At 33.6% G+C, this 20,282-nt stretch overlaps 1 protein-coding gene across 1 annotated transcript in view; it reads right to left on the bottom strand.

The window, feature by feature from the left end:
- The window catches only part of LOC126885219 (carbonyl reductase [NADPH] 1-like), a 43,713-nt gene extending 23,458 nt beyond the window's left edge, over positions 1-20,255 (bottom strand). The window contains exons 1-2 of the mRNA XM_050651672.1: positions 20,005-20,255; positions 2,435-2,698 (exon numbers count right to left, since the gene is read on the bottom strand). Of these exons, the coding sequence (XP_050507629.1) occupies positions 2,435-2,698; positions 20,005-20,028 (288 nt within the window). The 5' untranslated portion in view covers positions 20,029-20,255. The remainder of the gene's footprint in view (positions 1-2,434; positions 2,699-20,004) is intronic.
- Positions 20,256-20,282: the final 27 nt, after the last annotated feature.

The following is a 20,282-nucleotide window of genomic DNA, read 5'->3' as shown; positions in this document are numbered from 1 at the left end:
AATAAAAAATTAATATCAAATATAAAATAAAATAAAATAAATCAAAAATCAAAAAATTATTAATCAAGCAAAAAAAAATTAAACTAAAAACCTGAAATTTTAAAACTCAATGGTCTGAGGCTCACCGAAATACCATTGAGAATATCATAAAGTCGATTGGACCTGCACTTAAAATTATTCGTGATTATTTTTAGATGAATAGTGAGAAATTTTATCTGAGAATGAGAAATGGGAGCACTTTTATAAAAATTATATGTTCAAAAAAATAATAATTTATCTTTTGTTTATTATTTTTTGTTTATTTGTTATTATTTGTTCATTAGAATTGTTTATTAGAATTGTTTACAATTTGTAGTTTTCATAATTAGTAGTAGATTAGGGCTATTGTTAATTAGTCAAATAGAAAAAATTCTTAAAGTAATAATATTGTAATAAACTACTGTAATCCCATCAGGAAACGACCTGGATTAGTCACAAGAGGCCAGGTCATTTGTATAGTACTATAAATATAAAAAATATCTCTCCGACTATATGATATAATTGATTCAAATAATGGCATAACCCAGACATCCAAAGTAAAAGTTATCCTCCAACACCAAATTGTTCTATATGGTCCACATAATGTTCAGAAAAAAGTCACACCATTTTGAGCGTCGGGTTTGGGGGGGGAGAGGGGGGAGAAATCGGTAAATTCGTAGTTATTTAGGTTTTTCGTCAATATTTCTAAAACTATGCGGTTTAGCATGAACAACCTTCTATATAAAAATGTTCTACATTAAATTTGCAATAAAAAAGGTCCTATGCATAATCCTTCTAAAATGAACGGTTCCAATGCTACGGAGGTAGTATACAGTAGTTCTCATGATCATTTCTCAGTGCGTAACAAATGATAGGAAAAAGGGTAAGTCCGTGATAATACACATTTATGACATTTATTCTAACATGACATTCTAGTTAAATCTGACAGTTGTCACATTTTATTTTCAATTTGGAATAAAAACAAATCAAAAGTGTTTCTTGCATTTATAAAATGATATTTTCTTTGATTTGTATAGTCTTATAAATTATACAGATTATATTTGTAATATTATTATCTAATTAAAAAAAAATATTTTTTTATTATGGCGCCATCTATCGACAACTAGAATAACTAGAATAAATGTTATAAAAATGTCACCGACGTGCCTTTTTTTCTGTCACATACAATTTAATGCGTTAGAAATAAATCGAAAAACTGTGACGCACTGAAAGATGATCATGAGAAATACTGTAGTATAATTGGTCCAAAAAAGGCCTAACCCAGACATCTAAAGTAAAAGTTTTCCTCCAACACCAAATTGTTCTATATGGTCCACATATTGTTCAGTAAAAAGTTACACCATTTTGAGCGTCCGGTTTGGGGGGGAGATGGGGGAGAGATCGGTAAATTAGTAGTTTTTTTACGTATATTATCTGGGCAATTGATGATGATTTTGGGTGGTGAGGTTGACGTTTCTTCAAGGGCTTATCACTAACATATCATCGGCCACTGAAATAGCAAATTTTATTTACAAAACACAATCCTGTTAATTAAATTTCTATAAATTGCTCAAAGAATATAAAAAGTATCGAAAACCTCCACTTTTTACCCTCCGTAACTCTGGAACCGTTGATTTTATATAACAACTACGTATAGGACATTTTTTGTTTTAAATTTCACGTAGAACATTTCTGTATAGAACATTGTTTTTGCTAAAGCATAGTTTTAGAAATATTGACGAAAAACGTAAAAAAACTACTAATTTACCGACTTTTCACCCATCTCCCTCCCAAACAATACGCTCAAAATGGTGTAACTTTTTACTGAACTATATGTGGACCATATAGAACAATTTGGTGTTGAAGGAAAACTTTTACTTTCGATGTCTGGGTTAGGCCTTTTTTTGGACCAATTATACTATACTACCCGTAACTTTTGAACCGTTCATTTTAGAAGGATTATGCATAGGACCTTTTTTATTTTAAATTTAATGTAGAACATTTTTGTATAGAAGGTTATTCATGCTAAACCGCATAGTTTTAGAAATATTGACGAAAAACGTAAAAAACTACGAATTTGCCGATATCTCCCCCCTCTCCCCCCCCTTAAACCAAATGGTGTGACTTATTTCTGAACATTAAGTGGACCATATAGAACAATTTGGTGTTGGAGGATAACTTTCACTTTTGATGTCTGGGTTTGGGTCTAGTTATACCATATTATTATACAAACAATGACTATGACATTACAAAGAATCGCTAAACTTGTCATATTTCGCCGCTACTCACTCTGGCATCGTTTCATGTACCCCCACCATGGTCACGCACGGAGCGAATAGAACTTAATTAATATTTCTGGTCATACCAGTGATTGTTCTGACTCTAGAGTGTCACTAAATTCTTAATAGGTATTCACCTTAAAAGCAATAGCTGCATTATTAATCAACAAATCTAAACCTCCATGTTCCTTTTTTATGAAATCCCTGAACGAGTCAACACTGTTTTGGTCATTGATATCCAACTGATGAAACACAGGTTTTAGATTGTTTTCTTTGTCTAGCTGGGCTACAGCTAATTTCCCTCTATTGACATCCCTGGAAGTGAGATAGACAGTGCCATTGAATCTTTCACAAAGACCTTTGACAATAGCGTATCCAATGCCTTTGTTTCCACCTGTAACCTAAAAAAATAAAATAATTAAGCAATTCGTAACCTTTGTTGGTAATATACTTTAAATTTAAAACTCAGCTCATTGAATTTGAATTCATTGACAGACAAAAATATTAGTATATAATGTTATTACAAAAAATGTAAGAATCTGTAGTATAATGTTTATGTCAATCATGTACAAATTTATATGATAAAAAATAAGTATCATATTGAAAAATAAAATTAACAATTTGATATGTAGTAAAGTAAAATAAATGTAAAAAGTAAAGTAACGAAAACAGTAAATGTTTATTAATAGATAGAGCAATCTTTGTTCTTCCTATTGCAGCATTTATAGTATTCTTTAAAATCTAGATGACAAAATTTGGTCTGAATACTACAGTAGACTCCATCTATAACGAGAACTGAAATGGCGGACTAATTACCTCGTTATAAGCAGATCTCGTTATATCAGACAACAATAATATTGAACTGTTTTGATGCCTCTTACGTAGTTCATTAGGTGTCGATGGTCGACCTGAACAATGAGCGCCGTCGTAAATTGTAAATTTCCTACAATATTCAATACCGGTGGATAAATAGGAAGAACTTTATTACAGTCGGCAAAGTTTATTACAGCACTGGCCTCGATAATAACACAGATGTTGGGCATTTCTATATACAGGCAGTTGGGGTATTTATTTATAGCCATTACTACACTAAAAACAGGTAAAGAAACATATTCTTTGATTTTATTTTTCCTCGTTATAACCAAATATGTCTCGTTATGAGGGTTATAGTTCAATAGGGACACCTAATGTACCTCGTTATAAAAGAAACCTCGTAATATCCGTGTTCGTTATAGAGGGAGTCCACTGTATAATCTATATAGTAGCATATGTTTTCACACTAGGAGAAGGATGTTAAAGTAGAGCTGTCATTTTTAGACTCTGAATGAGAGTTTCTATAAACACTAAGAAACGTTGTGTTTTAGTGTTATGTTTGTTTTATCATATATTTATAATAAAGCTTTGTGGATCCTCATCTTCATTCCTTGAGCCCTTGGTTGGGTGTGGTCAAACTCATGACTTCTCTGCCTCTTTATAACAATTCCATATTATGTACTTTAGAATATATTATGATTATGTTATCTGGTAATGGTCATAGTATGCAGTATGTATTTTGTTTTAAATGCAATTGAATATTATATAGGGTGTCAATTTAAAAAGTTGCCACCCCTATAATTTGGTCCTTATAGAAAATCAAAAAATATACAAAAACACGTCAAATTTATTTGTGAGGGGGACATTTTATAGACCAGTTTTCAACTAAATTACACTAACCCTCTAGCGGGGGCGGACACAACCCCCAAAATATTTAATGAAAAGGGAGTTGAGTGATACCTCATTTTAAAGGTCGTTCGATTACCTTTTCAAAAATACCACATACATTATATTTCTTTTCAGTAATTTAAATTTTTTTATAATTAATTTTAATAATTAAATATCGAGTTCAGAACTACAAACATTTTTTTGGAGTATTGTCCAAATTGAATTTTTTTTGGGGCGTTGAAGTGTTTAGAGTATTTTTTAAGTATTTTTGGAAAAATCAAGTAAAACCGTAAAGATATTAAGTATAGAGTTCAGAACTCCAAAATTTTTTAGAGTATTGAGTCCAAGATTTTTCCAAAAGTACTGAAAGAAATATAAGGCATGTGGTATTTTTGAAAAGGTAATTGTGTCCGCCCCCCTATAGGGTTGATGTAATTTAGTTGAAAACTGGTCTACAAAATGTCCCCCTCACAACTTTTCAAATTGACACACTGTATACCATGTGCTGTGGCTGAGTTTTTATCATACAGATTTCTTATTAGGTTAACTAGTTAGTTAGGCACTCCTATACCTATCATTATACTGCAGAGGGGATCCCATTTTACTGAATCGAAAGCCTCTGCATAATCTATGAAATAGAGCCCTATTGGTATATTGTGTTCCTCGCTTTTTATAGTATCTATCTGGTGTTCAATATTTGCTCAATATGTTCCTGTCTCTGTATGAATTTGATTGTTCTTCTGCTATCTCTGGAAGTAGAAAGTCCTTTAGGAGTTCGTTGATTATATTTAGCAGGATTTTGCTTGCATGAGGAATGAGGGCAGTGGTTCTGTAATTACTGCATATAGTTGTAATTTTTTTATGGCTAGGGATAACAGCTGATTTGCATCAGTCATTAGGCCCTTCACAATATCCTGATCCATATCATGTTGCACATATCACATATCCAGTATTACGAGTACATACAGGGTGTTAGTAAATAAGTATGGAAAACTTTAAGCGATAATTCTACATGAAAAAATAATGGCAGTTTGCTCTATAAACGTATGTCCGCAAATGCTTTGTTTCCGAGATACAGGGTGTTGAAATTTTTATTTCAAACTGCCAATTTTTTTATTGCTCTAAGATCGGTTGAGGTATGAACATTACATTTGGTGGGTTTCAAACAAATAGCAATTTTATATTCATCATTGGCGCGCCTACATGTAATGGTCTGAATTTTTAAAAGAAAAAAATGGTACGCCACTGTGATATTTCAAATTAAAAGTTATTTTTGTATTCCACGTTAAATTTATGATAAAGAACCGTTCTAGTCTTTTTTGTATTTTTTCCTATGGTACACGGTTTTTATGCGAAAAAATAAAACATCTTCGAGCGTATTTTTCATTTCTTAATACATTATCAAGAACTCTCCAATATAATAAATACCAAAGTAGAACAATAACAGAAAATATTACTAAAAAGATTTTAACTAGGTGCAAAGCTACAACAAATGTTCAAAATTACCTCCTTTAAAAGTGACAGAATAATTTTATATTCACCATTGGCGGCCGTACTGGTAATGGTCTGATTTTTTTAAGAAAAAAAATAGGACGCCACTGAGATATGTCAAATTAAAAATCATTTTTGAATTCCTCGTTCAATTTACGACAAAAAAAATCATTCTTGTCTTTTTTTCATATGCGGCGCCGTTTTTATAAAAAAAAATAAAACATCTTAACGCTTACAAATTATTCGAGGTAGATTCCATATGCATAGAAACTTATTTCAAATACTTTGTAAACGTTAAGATATTTCATTTTTTGTATAAAAACGGCGCCTCATATCAAAAAAAGACAAAGACGATTTTTCGTCGTAAATTGAACGAGGAATTCAAAAATGATTTTTAATTTGACATATGTGCGTACTATTTTTTTCTTTAAAAAATTCGGGCCATTACCCGTACGCGCGCCAATGGTGAAAATAAAATTACTCTGTCACCTTTAAAGGAGGTAATTTTGAACATTTGTTGTAGCCTTGCGTATAGTTAAAATCTTTTTAGAAATATTTTCTGTTATTGTTCTAGTTTGGCATTATTACAGTGGAGAGTTCTTGATAATGTATTACGAAATGAAAAATACCGTTTTTGCATAAAAACGGTGCACCATATTAAAAAAAGACTAGAACGGTTCTTTATCATAAATTAAACGTGGAATACAAAAATAATTTTTAATTTGAAATATCTCAGTGGTGTACTATTTTTTTCTTTAAAAAAATTCAGACCATTACCCGTAGGCGTGCCAATGATGAATATAAAATTGTTATTTGTTTGCCAAAAAATGCGCAATAACTACCTCTTGAAACTCATCAAATTTAATTTTCATAGCTTAAAAGGTCTTAGAGCAATATAAAAATTCGCAGTTTGAAAAAAAATTCAACACCCCGTATCTTGGAAACAAAGCATTTGCGGACATACGTTTATAGAGCAAACTGTCATTATTTTTTCATGTAGAATTACCCCTTAAAGTTTTTCATAATTATTTACTAACACCCTGTATATGTCAATCTTTACAGTCTCTCCACTGGCATGAGGCTGCCATATGATTTCTTAGTTGGTTATTTATATGGATTTTTTTTATATCAGATGCACATACATTTTATTTTCTTGCTTAGCTCCGATAGTTCTTGAGTGTTGTCTCCTGTTTTTGAGGATAGGGTTATTGATATTCCTTATCTTTGATACACTCCTCACAAGACTGCTTTCAGCTACTTCAATCTTGTTCATGGCAAGTCTTTTAACAGCTTGACTGACGAAGGAGTGTGCCGGCTCCTTCGGCAATGCCGACTACTCTGTGAGCCTTACTTCAATTATTGTGTGATTGATACTATGATCGGAGTAGTCAGCTTTGCCAAAGGAGGCTGGCACACTTCGCTCGGAGTATTCGGCAGTAAGCGTGTTAAAGTTAAATAGATGTACATAATCATATTCTAGTAGGGGCTGACCGAGACTTTGGTAAATTTTTGTATCAGTAGGTGGTCAATATTCCTAAATTTTTGTTGGCCAATGTTCCTAAAGTATTTGGGTTTGCTAATTACCTTTTCTTCACTACTTTTGTTGAGACGAAGAATGATTAAATAATAATTGATATTGAAATTTTTGCCAGATTTAGAAGGATTACCCACTTTTTGAAACATTGGTTTATTTTATCAAATTTGGACAGATAGAGACAACAAGATTTTTAACATAAGGTGTCATTTGCAAATAGTAAGGCATAAGCACTGTTTACGATTTAAATTAATTTGTTATATTTTATTTAATATTTATTTAAATCCCGCTGCGACGGGCCTGGAATGTTTTTGTCACAACATATAGATCCAAAATCTAATGCCGAACTAGCCGGTTTTCATATATTTTTATTTTTATGTATAATGACCTGGCCTCGAGACTGTGAAGAATAAACACGTTCTTTGTCACGCATTTGTAAAATTGTACAGTAGTCAGTTCTTAAATAAATTCGTAAAACTGTTATCTACGTTATTGTCACTCAACTGAAGTGTACGAGATGTATTCTCACCAACCAATGGTCCTTCGAGCCGGATAGTGCATAAGATTATTGAAATTCAGCGTCAATAATAAATTACCAGTTTAAATTTTATTATTACTCTTAAATTCAGTCAGCCAGTTCAAGACGGCATATTATCATCACGGTAAAATAGTGAAATCTTCGATCGTCAACAACGAGCAGGTTTTAGAAGAACTTTGTTTGCCGCTGTACAAATGTGAGTTTTTCCTTTTTATTGATTTATTCCTATTCTAACCAATATTTCTAAATATTTCGTTATCTTTCGCTTTGTGTGAGCCAGTTTTTATTCAAATTTATATTTAATGATATTTGAACTTTATATTTTTAAATGAGATTGCCAATTATATTTGTAATAAACTGAAACCTGAATTATTTTAAAATTAGAATCGGTTTTTTTGGTATAAATTGCTTTCATTTAATTAATAGTATTTGAATTATTTCGGAATAGGATTAATATTAAGCATAAATTTCATTCATTTAATTAAAATAAAATGCCGGAATCAAAAGAAACGAAAGAATCCGAAAAGTTGCGTAAAAGTAGGGAATCTGTTAGAAATCGTCTCCATACCTTCGCAAAATACATTGATAAAATAGCTATACCGGGGTCGTCGGATAATTTGCCTGTCACCGAACTTTCAGTCAGATTAGATCGGGCTGAAACGATAATAGAGGAATTTGAAGTTGTTCAGGGTAAAATAGACGCGTTAGTAGATGATGTATCAGTTGAAATAAAATATCGTGAAGATTTTGAAAATGTTTATTTTTCTACTATAGCAAAGGCAAAAGAACTTCTGCAGCCTAAGCCTATTATATCTAGCAACGAAAATGCAAATCAAAGTTCAGTTTCTGATCGTAATAGCTCATTCAGTTCAGGGATAAAGCTCCCAACCCTTCATTTGCGTCAATTTAGCGGGAACTATTCAACCTGGTTAGATTATCATGATTGCTTCGATACAATAATCGTTAAAAATAATGATATAAGTGACATTCAGAAATTTCATTATTTAAAATCATCCCTATCGGGGGCAGCTGAAAAGATAATAAATTCTATTAAGGTTTCTGCAGCTAATTTTACAGTAGCGTGGAAGCTTCTTTGTGACAGGTATTCTAATGAGCCTTTACTAATCCATAATCACATCACGTCCATTTTTAATCTAAAGGTAGTTAATCGTGACAGTTCTAAGTGTCTCCAACATCTAATTGATGGATTAACTAGTAATCTGCGATCTCTAGAATCCTTAGGGGAGCCAGTAAGCACTTGGGACTCAATAATAATTTTTATAATTCTAGAAAAACTTGATCCTGAAACTGTCAAAGATTGGGACAAGGAGAGTCGAGGTAATGCCCCTACGTCGGTAAAGCCTACTCTCGACGATCTTCTAAAATTTTTGCAGCATCGAGCTGATACTTTAGAAAAGTTCGAAGCAAGATCTATCAAGGGAGGTTCTAGTTCCAAAGATCATTCTCATTCTTCATCTCATAGGTCCAAAACTCATACAAGTCAATCATTCATCAATAATGGAGCTTCTTCAGATCTGTGTCCACATTGTAATGGTCCTCATAAAATGTCAACTTGTACTTTTTTTCAAAATTTAGATGTGCATGCGCGCATGCATGAGGTCAAAAGGGTACGAGCGTGTTTTAATTGTTTATTTATAGGACATCAAAATACCAGTTGCAAGTATGGTAAGTGCAAGAAATGTGGGAAGAAGCATCATACGCTTCTCCACGTCAATGCAGAAAATAGCAATTCTCCAAATGATACTCAATCCGTTTCTTCGGATAATCAAACTCCACAAACATTGTCATGTCATGCAGTTCAGAATTCGTTTGCACTGCTGTCAACTGTCACAGTCCAAATTCCAGATCGGTCTGGAGTAAAGCATAATTGTAGAGCCCTTCTAGACAGTGGTTCTCAGTCACATTTTGTCACGTATAGTCTGGTTTCCAAATTGGGTCTCTCCAAGGAACCTGCCGACATTTCAGTGGTCGGTGTCACTCAAATATCTTCAAGGATAAAGCACAAGAGTAAGTTGTCAGTATATTCGTTATATTCTTCTTTTTCGACAACCTTAAACTGTCTTGTTACTTCTTCAATTTGTGGTCATGTTCCAAGTATTCCGATCGACGTAGACTCTGTCTCTATTCCATCGAATATTCGCTTGTCTGATCCAAATTTCAATATTCCTTCCGGCATAGATCTTCTTATAGGTGTAGAGCTTTTCTGGGATCTTCTGTGCGTTGGACAAATCAAATTGGGTCCTCAGAAACCCATTTTACAAAAAACCAAATTTGGCTGGGTAATTTCTGGCCCACTGCCCAAAAGGTACGATCATCAAATCGTCACTTGCAATTTCGCACAGCAGAATGAATGTCATCATCTATCAAGATTCTGGGAAATAGAAGAGTGTCCACTTCTCCCACCTCTTTCAAAGGAGGAAATAGAGTGCGAGGAACACTTTAAATCGACTCATAAAAGAAATTCGGATGGTCGTTTTGTAGTCAGTCTTCCATTAAAGAATTCGACTGATACTCTGGGTGAATCTAGGAGCAGAGCTAGAAAAAGATTATTTAATCTAGAACGAAAACTTCAGAATAATCCTATCATGAAGGATATGTATGTTTTATTTATGGATGAATATATTTCAATGGGTCATATGTCTAAGGTTGAGGAGCCTACAGACCCAGCTCACTTCTATCTTCCACACCATGGAGTCCTTAAGGAGAATAGTCTCACTACTCAGCTGCGTGTAGTGTTCGATGGTTCTTGCCCTACCACTTCAGGTGTTTCAGTTAACGATCTTCAAATGGTCGGACCAGTCGTCCAAAATGATCTTATATCAATTCTATTTCGATTTAGGCAACACACTTATGTGGCTTCTGCTGACATCGCCAAAATGTATCGGCAAATTCTCGTTTGTCCTTCTCAACGAAACCTCCAGCTAATTCTATGGAGACGGGATCCTCAGGAGCCTTTGCAAACTTATTCTCTGAACACGGTAACTTACGGCACTGCCTCTGCCAGCTTTCTTGCTACAAGATGCCTGCTTCAATTATCTTATGAAAATTCTGAGCAGTATCCTCAAGCTGCAAAGATTATTAAAAATGATTTCTACGTGGATGACCTCCTGACGGGGTCTGATTCAGCCTCAGAGCTTCTTCAACATTGTCAAGAAATTAATCATATATTATCAAAAGGTTGTTTCCCTCTTCGAAAGTGGGTTTCGAACGACCCTTCACTTCTTACAGATATTCAGGATTCTTTGGTCCCTTCAGATCTTCCTTTCTCGCTAGGTTCTTTTGAAATTACGAGAACTCTGGGACTGCAGTGGTGTCCAAAATCCGACCTTCTTCAGTATCATATATCCTCTGACGTTCTTCCTAGAACGGCTACTAAAAGGTCTATACTTTCTGGGATAGCCCATATATTCGATCCTCTTGGTCTTCTTAGCGCCACAATTATCATTGTAAAAATTTTAATGCAACGGCTGTGGTTGGAAGGCTTGGAGTGGGATCAAGCTGTACCTCTAGACATTCAAACCAAGTGGCTTTCATTTCGGGATCAGCTCTGCCAGTTAAACAATGTAAGAATTCCTAGACATGCTATCATTGCAAATGCTTCAACTATTAAGCTGCATGGCTTCTCTGATGCTAGCGAAGCTGCATATGGTGGCGTTATTTATATTCGAAGTATTGATCACCAAGGTAATACATCGGTGCGTCTCTTTTGTGCCAAGACAAGAGTATCTCCTTTAAAAAAAATTAGCCTTCCTCGATTGGAACTTTGTGGAGCCTTGATATTGTCACGGCTCGTGAAGAAAGTCACAGAATCGCTCAGTCTTCAATTTCATGATATTGTTCTTTGGACAGATTCCACTATCGTCTTAGGGTGGATCAGAACCTCGCCACATATTCTTAAAACATTCGTGGCTAATAGAGTGTCTGAAATTCAATCCAGCACTTCGTCTAGCGCTTGGAGACATGTCGGTACCAAGGATAATCCTGCGGATTTATTGTCCCGAGGTGTGGAACCCAGTCGACTTGTGTCATCAAAAATTTGGTGGCACGGTCCTCCCTTCCTCATGGAATCTCCTAGTAGTTGGCCGGTCCTAATCATTCAGCCTGAGCAAGATCTTCCGGAGACTAAGAAAGTTACTCATTCTTTGGTCACAAGCTTCGTGCAATCCTTTCAATTCCAGAATTACAGCAATTTCTCGTTTCTCACAAGAGTCATTGCTCGTTGTTTGCGTCTCTTCCGAAATAGTTCAGGGTCAAGATGCAGAGTTTCCGATCCTCTCACCACCATACAGCTTCAAGCCTCTGTCATATGTATTGCAAAGATGGTTCAAGCAGAGATATTTCCAAAGGAACTTCATAACCTTTCCAAGGGAAAATCGCTGTCTTCTAAAAGTAAAATTCTTTCTTTAAATCCATTTCTGGATAGTGATGGAGTAATCAGAGTTGGTGGTAGATTACGCAACTCTAAATATGATTTTAATAAAAGACATCCAATACTTCTTCCTGCAAATCATCCTGTTACGACTATGATCTTTCGGTCGGAGCATCTAAGGTTGTTGCATGCCGGTCCTCAGCACTTATTGTCCGTCGTTCGTGAACGTTTTTGGCCTATTTCAGGTAGATCTATTGCGAAACAGGTTGTTCGTCAATGTATACGCTGTTTTCGTGCCAATCCTCCTCAATGTACACCCATGATGGGAGATCTTCCTGCATCTAGAGTAAATCCATCGTTTCCGTTTGCAATCCCGGGAGTGGACTATGCAGGCCAGTTCACTCTCAAAACAAGACAAGGCAGAAACCCAGGTACTTACAAGGCTTATGTTAGTCTTTTTATTTGTCTAGCTACTAAAGCGATACACTTGGAACTGGTCACAGACTTAACTACGTCTTGCTTCCTCGCTGCTTTAAGACGATTTATAGCTAGAAGAGGCAAGCCAGTTCAAATGATGTCCGATAATGGCACGAACTTCGTAGGTTGTCGTAACGAGCTTAAGCATCTCGGTAAGTTTATCAAATCTAATGAAAAACAAATCGCGGAATCATGCTGCAATGATGAAATCAATTGGCAATTTATTCCTTCGCATTCCCCTCATTTCGGCGGAATATGGGAGGCGGGAGTAAAATCTATGAAATCGCATTTAAAAAGGATCGTTACGGGATCTCATTTAACTTATGAAGACTTTTCAACTGTGCTCACTCAGGTGGAAAGTATACTAAATTCACGCCCTTTAAGTCCTATGTCCTCCGATCCTTCAGACCTTTTACCTATAACCCCGGCTCACTTTCTGATTGGGAGGTCCATGAATTCCATACCAGAAGTAGACGTTTCTAATGTCAACCCTCTTCGTTTATCAAGATTTGAACATCTTCAGCAACTCCGTCAACATTTTTGGCGAAGATGGTCTTTGGAGTACGTTTCGGAGATGCAGCAGAGACAAAAGTGGAAGGTGAATCAATTCCAAATCAAGGTTGGTGCTCTTGTCCTAATTAAAAGTAAGGACGCACCTCGTCTCCAGTGGTCCCTGGGACGTGTGGAACAGTTGCATCCAGGGGCTGACAACATTTCAAGGGTTGTCACACTTAAAATAGCTAAAGGACTCGTTCGTGTAGCAGTTGTGAACATTTGCCCCCTTCCAAGTGAATAGAAGTAGCCAGGTGACAGTGATTATTTATTGACTGTAATATATTGCGGTTAATTTCATCTTTAATTTATTGAAAGCTTTCCCTTTCAAGGTGGGGGGCATGTTTACGATTTAAATTAATTTGTTATATTTTATTTAATATTTATTTAAATCCCGCTGCGACGGGCCTGGAATGTTTTTGTCACAACATATAGATCCAAAATCTAATGCCGAACTAGCCGGTTTTCATATATTTTTATTTTTATGTATAATGACCTGGCCTCGAGACTGTGAAGAATAAACACGTTCTTTGTCACGCATTTGTAAAATTGTACAGTAGTCAGTTCTTAAATAAATTCGTAAAACTGTTATCTACGTTATTGTCACTCAACTGAAGTGTACGAGATGTATTCTCACCAACCAAGCACTATCATCATTACCAAATGTACAGAAAAAATCATATCTGCAAATGTATATTATTAGTGGTAAAAGATGTGAATTTTGAAAAATGCCTTGTTCTAGGTTAGAGAAATCAGACATTGTTGATTTATTTTAATTGTTATATGTATAATGATTAATCCGAATTAATGGTAAGTACAAAAGTCTAAGAGCTAGTGAACCCTCCGACTAACGGTCGTCCTGTAAGGCTAGAAATTTTTCTAGTGATAATTCATAGCACACCAAGGCTAAAAATCATGACCTGGCAGGCCTCAGTGGTGCACGTGTATCTACCAGGTGAATCGAAAAGTGCAAATTTAGGGGGTAAAATAAACTTTCTCCTGTAAGGTTTAAATTTAAGTATGTGTTTGAGTAAGTCATTCAGAAGAAATGTGTACAATGACAGGCGATTCTGAAGAGCATAAGACCTCGCCAGGCGAGGGGAAAGATTAGGGGTTTTTCCTAAAATTATTCTTTTTGCATCGAACAAATTTTTTTTAGGTTTTTGAATCATTCCAAACAGAAAACGTCTTTAGTGATTCTTCTCTTAAGTTAATAGTTTTTGTTATATAAGCGATTGAAAGTTTTGAAAATTGCGAAATCGGCCAGTTTTAACCCTAAATCGGACATTTATCTAAAAATTTCAATGTTGCCAAGATACGTAGATATTCTTTAAACATTGATGAAATCCCGAAGAGTTTTTTGCAATAAAATATCGAAAACCCCTTTGTTTTTTTAATTGCTAATCAAGCAGGTACGACACTGTAGTATAAGCGAGGACGTTTGAGTTTGCATAAATTCATTATCTCGAGAATGGGCAAATTTCAAGAGAAATCCTCAGACAGGTCGATTTTTATTTTTAAATTAGGACTTTTTGGCATATATATAATACTAGTGACGTCATCCATCTGAGCGTGATGACGTAATCGATGATTTTTTTAAATGAGAGTAGGGGTTGTGTGATAGCTCATTTGAAAGGTTATTGAATTTTCTATTCACTAGTATAAACATTAACATAATTATTTATACAGGGTGTACAAAAAATTTTTTTTTATTAAATTAACTTTGATTAAGTTTGACAAATAGAAGAAAAATTTTTTTGTACACCCTATATAAATAATTATGTTAATGTTTATATTACTAAATAGAGAATTAAATAACCTTTCAAATGAGCTATCACACAACCCCTACTCTTATTTAAAAAAATCATCGATTACGTCATCACGCCCAGATGGATGACGTCACTATTATTATATATATATGCCAAAAAGTCCTAATTCAAAAATAAAAATCGACCTGTCTGAGGATTTCTCTTGAAATTTGCCCATTCTCGAGATAATGAATTTATGCAAACTCAAACGTCCTCACTTATACTACAGTGTCGCACACGCTTGATAAGCAATTAAAAAAACAAAGGGGGTTTTCGATATTTTATTGCAAAAAACTCTTCGGGATTTCATCAATCAATGTTTAAAGAATATCTACGTACCTTGGAAACATTGAAATTTGTAGATAAATGACCGATTTAGGGTTAAAAATGGCCGATTTCTCAATTTTCAATAGCTCATAAATATAACAAAAACTATTAATTTAAGAGAAAAATCACTAAAGACGTTTTCTGTTTGAAATGATTCAAAAAACCTAAAAAAAATTGTTGGATGCAAAAAGAATAATTTTAGGAAAAACCCCTAATCTTTCCCCTCGCCTGGCAAGGTCTTATGCTCTTCAGTATCGCCTGTCATTGCACACATTTTTTCTAAATGACTTACTCAAACACATACTTAAATTTAAACCTTACAGGAGAAAGTTTATTTTACCCCCTAAATTTGCACTTTTCGATTCACCTGGTAGATACACGTGCACCGCTGAGGCCTGCCAGGTCATGGTTTTTAGCCTTGATGTGCTATGAATTATCACTAGAAAAATTTTTAGCCTTACAGGACGACCGTTAGTCGGAGGGTTCACTAGCTCTTAGACTATTTGATGTGTAATGGAAGAGAAGTATTAAGAAGATATTCAATCCACATTCCTAATTGTCTACATTATAAAGTTCTTATTGCATCACGTTAAGCACCGAACTACACTGGGGTGCAAAATTAACCGGACACCTTAAAAATGGGTCATTTTTGATGTCTCGAATTTCCTAAACCTGTTGTCCGATTTAAGTGATTTTTTAGTACCTATATTATTTATTCTTTAACAATAACCCTGTAATTTTTATTATATACCGGGTGTACCAATCAAACTGTGTTTTTTTCTCAAAGTTCGCATCACCCTGTGGAATATTCTAGCACTTATAAAATATTGAAATTAAAATCCAACTATAGCTTCATGTTTTCTCAACATTTCGTTTTTTGATTCATTCGCGTACATTAGATCATAAAAAAGTTAGGTACTTTAACAACTAGCCATATTTTTACGGGTCATATAACCCATATGTACTGTTATACCTTCCGATTATATATACGGAACACAGAATGTCACTCGCTGACATTCTGTCACTTGCTTGCTGACATTTTGTCACTTGTCGAGATCGTGTCATGCATATTATACAATTTGTGTACATTACATTACATTACTGGAATAAAGTATAAATTACGAATTAGGAGTTTATTTCTAAAAGCATCGACCACTATATTTACAATCTAGGGAGCACATACAAACATAACATGTACGCCAATGGTGAATATTAAATTCTTACTTGTATGTCAAAAAATGTACAATATCTACAAACCCACCAAATTTCATTTGCATATCTTAACCGGTTTTAAGAGGATAGGTACGTATTTTCGGCTGCAATGCTATTCAAATGGGGATTCATTTTTTTCGAATCCTGAAAAAACTAATAAGTATTTTTGAAAAATTTAAACGCCGAATGAAAGATTACGTTATTTCGAACTTCTATAATGTTTATTTTAATAAGTTACAGGGGTGAAAAACTAAGAGAAAATTTAGTGTGATATTTAATTCAAAATATCTCATTCAAAATAAACTTTTTATTTATTCTAAGGGACTTTCGGCCCTCGGTAATAATATAGTCTTTCATTCTGCGTTTAAATTTTTCAAAAATATTTATTGGTTTTTTCAGGATTCGAAAAAAATGAACACAATGTCCGTGGTAATATTTCCAAATCTATCTTTGTCATACAACGCACTCATAGGGCTTTTCATTCACAGTCATTTGTTTCGAGTCATTATGTCATATGTCGTATAATCCGTGTATATTAATATTCTACACAGATTATGCAACATATGACAGAAGCTCGAAACAACTGACAATCGATGAAAAGCCCTATTCAAATAGAATATTGTCAGCTTACTGTCAGTCAGACAGTGACAATCAGTGACAATTTTAAATATTTGACATGGCATCGGGAATATTTTGAGTTGTTGATTAAATAATATTGATATATAGTGTATTTGATAAATAATTGATTTAAGACGTGTACTTAATAAAAAGTTATTAATTGTGTATTATATGTGGAAGATACAAGCAGAGAATACATCAGGATAATATATTCTGTGATCCAAGTATTTTGTTGTTAAAGATGTTCAAAATAACTGTAAGCGTTCCATAGTAACAATATATTATTAAAAAATCACTTAAACACTATTCCTCTTTTCTCGATTGAGTATTAGTTTTTGTTGTCCATATAAATTATTACAATCACCTGAATACATACTTAGTGAAAAAATTATCACATTTATTAACTAAATTGATAATTTGCAATTATAAAAATAACAGGTGTCCAAAAACATTCAAAAGCCATCTCTTTAAACTAATGATGACATTTTCAAGTAGAATGACATTCTAGTAATGTATACATATCCATACCAGTGTGAATTTTACTACACGTAATTTGCCGTGTAAAGACAGAAAAAGTAGGGATAGCCGTAAAATAATTGCGAATTATGTACCGATGGCCTTAAAGCAATAAATAAATACAGTCCGTCTAATTTACTTACTGTTGCACGTCATTATTTACGTTAGAGATCTAAGTTGACATTGTTGCCCAATTACAAAAAATTCTTGAATTTATTTTAAATCAAATACATCACACAATATTTGCGGAAGTGGATTATACAGCAAAACAAATTAATATTCAATGTAAATAAATAAAAACTTTAGAAATAGAAAACAAGAATTAAGTTAGAATCTTACGTTAAAGTACATAATAAAAACAGAAAATATAGTGAAACAAATACTTATAGTAAAGAATATAAACAAATAAAAAGTGTCATCACCGCAACTGTCAAATAAATGTTACCAATTTATGCCAAAATATCACCTTCGTTCGATTATAGTTACAGTGTATTCCGAACAAATGTGCTTCATAAAAACGCTTTATAATCCATTTATACAAATTAAATGAAACATATTATTGTGTATTTCTTTAAGTTAACAGTAATAGAAATCTTTAAATATTATTTCTATGCGTATATAATAAATTATGCCTAGTGGCTGTAACGCCAGTGTACTCGGCAAAGTGCTTCTAAAAAAGAGCACACCTACCGCCTAAATATTTCGTGTTGGTATCATGTGACGTCTCCAGCTATGACGCGAATGACGTGCAACGGTAAGTAAATTAGATGGAGTATAGTCAGTTTACAAGAAAAATGTCAACACCCTCTATCTCAGAAATGAAGCATTTGCAAACATAGTTGCTGACAGGTTTTACCGTAGTTGTTGTCCTCTTCTCGTACATCATCTTGTGCCAAAATATTTTTATAAAAACTATGGTGGGCTTCTGGTATCATACCCGAATGGCATAAGTATACCAAATCTTTCTTTTTGGCCATTTGAATTTTTGGCTGTTCTTTGGCAAGTTTTCTGAGAATAGATATTGTTGATCTGTCAGTATTGTCAATACACAAGTTTTAAGATAACTGTTTTTCCTTTCATGAGAAAAAATACTTTTTGGTCGTAAATAATTAGTCTTAATTTATGTGGTTTTAATCCAATCTAACAAATAAATGGTCAAACGACATCGCACACATCTTATGGAAAATAAATATAATATCACACAAAGGACATACAATTTACATGAATAGATTGGTCTCGAAAATCTTTGTTTATTGTCTCAGCCGTTAATGGATTACGTAGACGAGCTGTATATTAAAATTAAGCACCACAGATATAGATATTAAAATAACAAATATCTTACTTTTTTAATTGCTTGTTATCGAATCCGTTGCAATGTTCCATGCAAAACTGTTGTAACTGTGTTACATTAGAGTTACAACAGTTTTGCACATAACTTATGTTCAAAAATGCAAAATAGTTAAACTGTTGTTGTTGTAATATTTAGCCCATTAAGCATTTGAAAGTTACTAAAGTTTTACAGGGGATAGATATGCATGTTTACAATCGAATTCCATGATTACTTCATTTTCATAAAATTTTGAGTTACTGCAGTCTTGCACTGAGGGTGCGAATATTATAAAATAAGAAAATGCTTATTGCAAACACAGTACTGCATTCTTCCTAAGCAGGGAGAAGTTAAATTATGGAGTATATATGTACTTAGAAAGAACTCAGTAACATGAGTTTTTAGAGTAAATAAGATATTTTTTGCAAATCTTATGTATAAATATGAATTCTGTGAAATTTATTATGTATATAAAGTAGAAAACAAAAAAAAATTCTAAATAGTTTTCAACGGCTAGACATTTAAACAAAAACCGATTTTACTCAAATGTGATCTCTCTGAAGATACAGCGTTTTGGATAGGGATGGCAGAATAGAGCTATGCCTGTGAATAATATCTATACACACGGCACCCCGGACCCGACTACTTTGTATATATTTTATACACAAAGTGCTTAAGGTGTTAAAATTAACTAACCCTCTTTGGTTTTAAGTGATATTCATGGTTAACTAAAACCATTGTAAGTATTGCATTTCAGGTAATGTATTAAGATAACTTCCAAATTCAGATTTAATAAATTTATACAATAATAAACATTAAATTTACTTAGAAAACACATTCACTACCACTGAAGCCAAAAGACTACTTGAGCCATGTGCCACTGAAGGCCTTTTGGAGTTCATAACATGTGGAATTAAATAGGGTTCTTTTCGTATTGGATGCATATGAAAGTAACTGTATAGTGGCAGCGAATATAAGAAACAGCCTCACAGTGAATATAAGTATGTGAGTAATATGTTAATAATGAATACTAAAAACAATAGTGAGAAGACCTCTCAACCTTTCACCTACATTAATGAATTAAAGAATTTTTTAATTAAACTAGATAATGATACAGTTTAGGAATAGAAAAGAAAAATCTAATTGTAAATGTATTTATTTTTGGCATTTAAATTCTAAAAAATATATTTGATCAATAAAATATACAATATCTTACCACAGCAACTTTTTGTAAACTCATTTTTGGCTCTTGGTATACCCAGGGATGGTATTGGTAGGTATAATACTTTAAGCTTTACTTTAGTTTGACTGATAGACACTAATATAAGTTTTCAAAACATTAATTAAAAAGCAAAAGAAAAGTGTAAAATATTAAACAAACTCCATCAAAATCAAACAAAACAAGTGGTTGAAAAATAAGGTTATGTCAGGGTCAGATCAGCTGTTGTGGCCTTAGACATGGATGGATTCAGGGGCTTTTCAGTGTGCGTCTTG

The sequence above is a fragment of the Diabrotica virgifera genome, chromosome 5 (assembly GCF_917563875.1).
Source record: "Diabrotica virgifera virgifera chromosome 5, PGI_DIABVI_V3a".
Taxonomy (NCBI): domain Eukaryota; kingdom Metazoa; phylum Arthropoda; class Insecta; order Coleoptera; family Chrysomelidae; genus Diabrotica; species Diabrotica virgifera.
The sequence above is the reverse complement of the archived record's forward strand: the minus strand, read 5'-3'. Positions and strand labels throughout refer to the sequence as shown.